Below are 7,321 nucleotides of genomic sequence, written 5' to 3' on the forward strand. Positions count from 1 at the left end.
CAGACTTAAATTATATTAATTTAAAATTATAAAAATTAAGTAAGTTTATTTCTTATAAAATTTGTGTAATTGTTTTGAAATAATTAATTTTATTTAAATAATTATTTGCATTTATTTAAACAATTTAATTTTTTTTTAATTCGTTATCCACGTCTGCTTAAAATTATATTTTGGATCATATGACCACGAATTAATTCTTCCTCTTTTTGTTAGTATTGTGTTCGGGGGCGTTGATATAACTTATTGGAATGGGAGGGGGGACAAAAGATAAAAATTTTCCAACATATTTGACCGGATTTCCCTCTGTACCGGAGATCTGGGGGTGTATTCTATGGAATTTTTCCTTTTCTTAATCATTTTTGGAAAACTAGCCCCTCTAGCGGTAATGAGTGATTTTTGTGTTTAATGGCCTCTTTGAAAAGTATTTTGAACAAAATTTTCACAGTTTGAAGTATGTGTTTTCATATTATCGGGGAACGCCTCCCCTCACCCCTCCCTCACTACGTAACGCCTCTTGTTGTTAATTACAAATATAATACAACTAGCATATGACTAAAGAAATTAATATACTTTTTTGCTTTAATTATTTGTTCTCAATACTCGTTCAAAGCTACTTCATGCCAAGGTGAAAACAAAATTAAAAATTGACTGAAGAAGCTACATGAGATGGGTTCTGGTTAGGTACTAATTTCACTAGTTTATATTTATTTTAACTGTCCAATAGTTTAAAATATTAACTATCCGTATATAGAAAAAAATATTTATTCTTTATTCCATATGTATCTTGTATATTTGATTAAATAAAAAACCTAACCTGTAGTATAGTTAGTTCTATGATAGTTATTTTGAAAAATAACCTTTCTGTGTCATATTTTAATGTAAACATTAGTAAAAGTAATTATTTTTATCTCTTCTGAAAATCTACTCATACCAGATATTTTCATTAGTAAATTGTTATGATAGTATTTTGTACTCTTAAAGTCATAAACATTATCTTATTTTCTTTTAAATATGAATACGTTTATTAAAATCGTCGGAATCCGTGCTTTATCTCCAGAATGTAAAACCTGAGAACGGTTATGTAATTCATTTCATTGATAACAGATACACTTAAGATTGATTTTTTTTTTTATTTTGATCTGGTTGGTGTTTAAGTTTTGGTGCGCAATGAATTTCCTCGATCCAATAAATGTCTTGGAGAAGGTAGTACCCGAGCCGCCAGCCGGTAGCGCTATCTTCTGGCCCGCCGGAAGAGACTATCAGTCGCAGGTGGGGAGGACTGGACTCATGCAGAAAATGTTCCCTACAAGGATGCACCATCTCTCCATGGCCGCTGGATTGTTGGCTATTACCGTACTCCTCCTCATCGCCGCATTCACTCTCAACTACGACCTCTGTGTCAAGGTGACTTCAGATATGCATGTCCTGGGCCGATACATACAACCTTCTGATCACAACAGCGGATTTCCTCAGGTAATAGCAGACATAATGGCCACAATTGTGATCCTTATAGCCATCTTTTGCGTGTATCGTTGGTCATCTTACCCCAAAGCTCCTGCGGGGATCCAGAAGTCCATAGACCATGTCAACGCTGAACCCCCAGAAATGGTTCACATAATGTGTAAAACATTCTTTGTGGATCTTATAAACGTAGAAATAGAAAATTTTTTGGTATATTTCCTCCTGATGGTGCTTTTCGCTGTTTTAGCAAGCACTGATGCTTATTTGCCAGAAACAATTTTCTGGCCTAAATCACCTGAAGACTTACAGCACATGGAAGTTCCTACTTTCTGCTTTATAGGATTTGGCATTTTTGGATGGTTCAAACCTGTAATTATTGTCATCGTTGGAGGATTTGCTATATTGTGTGCGGTTTCAGTTATAAATCTTTACCAAGACTATTTGCATTTGAAGCGCAATCAAAAAGTCCCAGTGGCTGGAATAAATGAATATGTTGATGGACAAAACAATGCGATTCTTTTGAATGTTAGATTCTCCAATATGACCGAGACAGAGAACCAGGACAATGGAACTGCTCAACTACCAAAAGACACTGGATCAATTTATGTTCCAGCGGTGGAAGAAGTAAACCATAGTGATGCCCATGCTAGTGACATGAAGACAGTTTAGTATAGATCTTTATTGTAATGTTAACCATAAAGTAAAAAAAATGTGATTTGTTGATTATTTTATTACCAAATATTGTCAGTCTGTTATAATTTATTTTTTTACATTTCATGTATTATAGTTTATTATTAGATGATACATGGAGCTATATTTAAAGTTATATCATAGTTTTGTATTCTTAAAGTTATAATATTATTTCATCATGTATTGTTTTTTAATATATTATTTTTTATTTAGTATTAAGCTTTTTATGGTCATCTTTAACATTCTGTTTATTTAAAACAATAATTATTGTAATTGTATGCCAATAATTACATCAAATTTGACTTGAGATTAACAAATTTACATTTTTTTTTTAATTGATGAAGAAAATAATATGTGAGTCAACTATATTTTTTATTTATATATAATTTACAGTATAGTTTATTCAGAAATATTTAGAATCCTATTTGAAAATTCAGGTTTCTTAATAATAATACTTCTCAACTTGTTTGATATTAATGATTTTAATAATTTATCTCAATTATATTTATAAACTTTTGAATACCTAAAGGTTATATTTTAAAATAAGGGAATTTATTTTCTAAATTTTTTTACTTGAAAAACAGCAAAATACACTTCAATTGTTATTTGTAAATAACTACAAAGGCACAATCATAATTAGTTCTTCTTATTCTATATAAGACTATCTCTCTCTTATTTTTTAAATTATTAATAATTTTTTAAATAATACTAGAGTATTAATTTAAATACTGATTAGAGTTTCTAAGTTAAGATAAATAATAAGTTGAGATATGAAATTTATTGATAAAAGAATTATACAAATAAATAGAGCATGTTGAAAAAACACAGATTGTAAAACATTTCATGAAAACAAAATAAATAATGACTTAATTATATAAAAAACTAATAATAGTATTATAATTTTAAGAAACCACAGGCATTGATGACCAAATGGTTTTACACCTGTAAACAAAAAACAAAATAAAAATGAAGAATATGAGTTTTAAATTATTTAATATGCATAATTATTATTTATCTTAAAACAGATAGGCAGAAAAAGAAGATAAAAGCAGTGGGAGAGAATGTTTCTGAATGTAAGAATACAACGGTGGAACAGCAGACTGTTTTGAAAAGTATAAATCAAAATAATTAGCCTTGTTGGTATTTTCAGTCTGTTTGATTCATTAAACTAACAAGGTTTTAAATAAAGATGTAAAATTTCATATAAAATTTATTCATTATTTAGAATTTATCAGAAAGAGAATCAAGGAGTGAACGGTTTGTTACCCTTGTTTCCTGCAACAACAATTTTTGGTGTATGAAAATAAATAACAAATAGAGTTTTAGGTTTTTCTTTAACATTTGATAAATTAAAAAAGATAGTATTTGTGATTTTTTCAGTATTTTGTTGACAAATTTATGTTAAGAAATCAGCTATTAACTTCAATTATTAAACTTGTATCTAAGGGAAAAGCAGTTCTTGAGAATTATTATAAGAATGCTTTTTGTTAGAAATCATCAAATTAAACAGATAATGAGATCCTAATATTTTTACGTTCATAGACATGTATGGAATTTTATGGAAATTTAATGAAAAAGATCATTCTGAATTTTTCAGTATAAACATTTTCTGTAATATCTGAAATATTGTTTTTATTTTTCCCATAGAACAAATTAAGAAATTTCAAAACAATGATGTAGTTACTCTTTGCAACTATTGCGACAATTATCACTTGGTAGTGATTGTTTTATTTGTAATCATAGACTCCTGCTCCTCCGATGAACTGATTTAAATGTAGGCTGAAAAATTGACACTCAGCACGTTTAATATGTTTTTATTTTTAACCAAACACTTTTTCAGGACTAGCAATTTTTATTTCTTAGGTTGTTGAAACACAAGTGTACATTCTAGGATTAAAAAATTGAGTGAATTTAGAAATAAGTAGAGAACAAAGAAATCTGCAAATGCATTGTTTACCAAATGAAAAGATCATTTAAGAATAAAGGACTCAACTGGTTTGTCATGAAACAATTAAAAATAAAATGGAGAAATAATTAAAATAAAGCTTTAATTTTATCTTAGTGATATAAAAATGTTTCATTTAAAAAATTCATACTAATTATTATGAGAATTAAAATATTCTTTGAGCACCACATCAATATCAATTCTGGTTCTTACTACCACCTTCCTGCATTTATTTATATCTTTGTCAAGACTAAAGCTTCAAATAAACTATTTACTTGTGTTAAAAAAAAAATGATATCAAAATGTTTATCCAGAGTGTGCAAATGGACCTTTAACACGTTCGGTACCGTGAGGTTCTTCTGTCTGTCTCCAGGAATGTTAGTCCAGTTAGTCCTCTGGTGAGGTCCAAGATCCTGTGTTTTTTATTACAGCACAATTACATTATCCATTCTGGAGGTTTTTATTTTTTACTTCTGGCAGTGACAGCTGACTTCAGTAGACTTCAACATTTATAATAATGTATTACATCCTTGAATCGACACTATCATTGTTTTCTTGTTCATTTTAGAATTCCATCTTTAGTTTTGGTAAAGATAAGTTTTGAATTACAATTCAAACATCTTTTATGGAGTTTCCCAATGAATAATCTTGAGTATTATGAATTATCAACTTTTTTTTTTTACAAATTATGAGAAATTAACACATCTTTGTGAAATATTTTTCTCTAAAAATTGATTCCATTAATGTTAAATTGTCAATCCCTATATGTTTACAATGTTAATTGTAATTGTAGTGAGTGGAATTTCTTCAGAGATAGGAGTACCTTACATTCATCACTTCCAGTTAACTTCTTAACATATTTCCAAGAAATTGTAGAACAAAGTATGTTGAGATGTTATAGTTCAATAAATCTGTTAAAAAATACATATATGGCTATTTTCGTAAAATTAGGTCCCAACCAAGAATGTTGAATAGAAGTAAACTCTCATAGGTTAAGTTTAAACTAGCAATACTTTTGACTAAAGCCTATTAAATTATAATAAAAATATGACCTCCCTTAATCAAATATTAAAATAAGCTGATTTTTTATTTCATTATCATAAATCTTTTTTTCTTTTAAATATTTACCTTATCTCCATTGATTAATTTTTCTCAAATGCAAGACTGATTGATTTTTCATTTTTTTAGGTAAATCTTCAAGCAGTCCATCAATTCCAGATAATTTTCTTTTTTCAATATCTTGAAATTGTTCCTCTACCAGTTATTTCTTGCATCAGGTAATTAATTTTTCTTTTTCAATTATTTAAATTATAATAATTAATGTTTACTTTTTTGTAATTTAAATTATATTATTTTATTTTAAAGTATTCAATATATCAGAATAAATGAGTAATAACCAGAGGATTATCAAAATGATGTTTGAATCATTGTCAAGGTGTTGTTAGTAATCTCTGTAATCTTAACTGACATCAGGTAAGATAAGACTCTGCGTTTCGTTTGAGTGTAACATGATAAAAAATATATCAGGTTTTCTGATGATGAATTTACTGACTAATCTTAGTAAAAATATTTATTATTAACAAGTTGTATTTAGTTTTTTTTCCCTATAAATATTATGTTTAGTTTTCCATATACTTACTCCAGCAATGTATGAAATATGTAAAGCACACATCATTTAAAAATTAATTAGATAATGGTATTTTTATTATTCTTATTAAAATTTTGCTCGTTAAAATGATTAATTACAAATAAATTAAAACCATTATTCATAACAAGTTAAAATACAAAATATCGAAGCCAAGCCTATATATATGTATATATATATATATATGCATCAGCTATCAAAAGAAAAACTGTTGAGTGTAGAAGTACTTGAAAGATGGTTCAAAATGAGTAACCACTTCCTGAAGTGGCTGGCTGTGGCGGATCCATGGAGAAAATTTCCCCTTTCAAAATTCTTCAACCACTGAGAAAAAAAAAAGAAAAGAAAATACAGCTGAGCTCAAAATACTTACAAAATAATTATTACAGTTAAGAGTACTGGTACCACTGTACCAGTACTCTTAACTGTAATAATTATCTATCATAAGTGAAGGGGAAATTAACCTTGAATCAGACTATGTTGATCATTTTATTAATCAATGCAATTAATTAGCAATATTAAGAAATATTTTGTTTACACATACAGAAGTCAATTTTAAATAGTTAAAGATAGGGATGGTCAACTTGTGATCATTTTTTCAAGATTTATTACATAATACCAGCCTGCTCCATGAATTTAACAATTGTTGAACTGTGTAATAATGAGAAGAGAGTTAACCGAGGATAATATATATGAGGAGTAGGGTACAGGCCAGAATATAACACAAATAAGTTGAAAGAACTTATTTAATAGTGCCAAGAATTTCTAGCCTTGTGAGAACAAAGAACAAGATAACGACCAATGAATACCAAAAATAAATAAAATAAAAAGAGAAAATATACGAGCTCTGTACAAAGATATCAGATATAAATCTTAAATGATCAATTCATAATAAAGTAAATCCGGAATAAAGTAAAATTCATCTTGGGCTCCTATGGGATGCACCATCAAAAAGATTTTTGTGTAACTTTTCCAGTTATCTATGATTTCCCATTTTAAAGGTTTAATCCATTAAGAAATGGCCATTCTTTTAAGTTTTAAAGAAATATTTTTACTATTTGTTGTATTGTTGCTACCATTTTAAACATACAACATATTTTTTAATATAAATTTAATATATTTTTTAAATGGGGACTGAGAGTTACATTGTGTTCAGAGCATGGGATTAGTGATATATAAATAAATAGTTCAAGCTCCTGTACCGCTGGTTACGATGGAAAGTAAGATAGAAATACTTTTACATGTTTGAGCTCTCAAATTAAAATTTATAATAAGACAACATTATTGTAATTATTTTTATTATTAAGTTTTGTGAAAAAAATATTTATTTTTAGTAGGTTTTTTTTTGATCTGCGACACCAACAGCACAGCCCAGCCCAGCCTAGGTTGCTTCTTCCGTCCTCACAACCATTCATCCATCATCTTTCTCGAATTCCTCCTCTATTTCCACCTGTTTTTTTGCTCAATATAGTCGACTTATCTTAATAATGGCAGTAGTCTTGGTTTCATGGTAAAGGGCCACCAGCTCAGCATTAGTGCATTGTCTCCAGATTCCATCATTTCGGAGTGCCTCACAGATTTTG

The 7,321-nt window shown here is 28.4% G+C and overlaps 2 protein-coding genes across 2 annotated transcripts in view; both read left to right on the plus strand.

The window, feature by feature from the left end:
- The window catches only part of LOC136795253 (uncharacterized), a 3,896-nt gene extending 1,720 nt beyond the window's left edge, over positions 1 to 2,176 (plus strand). Inside the window, exon 4 of the mRNA XM_067045210.1 lies at positions 1,156 to 2,176. Coding sequence (XP_066901311.1) covers positions 1,168 to 2,130 — 963 coding nt within the window. The 5' untranslated portion in view covers positions 1,156 to 1,167 and the 3' untranslated portion in view covers positions 2,131 to 2,176. The remainder of the gene's footprint in view (positions 1 to 1,155) is intronic.
- Positions 2,177 to 5,284: 3,108 nt separating this feature from the next.
- LOC106687556 (tyrosine-protein phosphatase non-receptor type 13) overlaps positions 5,285 to 7,321 on the plus strand; it is a 471,405-nt gene continuing 469,368 nt past the window's right edge. The window contains exon 1 of the mRNA XM_067045204.1: positions 5,285 to 5,373. The gene's annotated coding sequence lies outside the window, so the exon portion shown is untranslated. The remainder of the gene's footprint in view (positions 5,374 to 7,321) is intronic.

The sequence above is a fragment of the Halyomorpha halys genome, unplaced genomic scaffold (genome assembly GCF_000696795.3).
Source record: "Halyomorpha halys isolate HHAL.00 unplaced genomic scaffold, Hhal_1.1 Scaffold979.1, whole genome shotgun sequence".
Taxonomy (NCBI): Eukaryota; Metazoa; Arthropoda; class Insecta; order Hemiptera; family Pentatomidae; genus Halyomorpha; species Halyomorpha halys.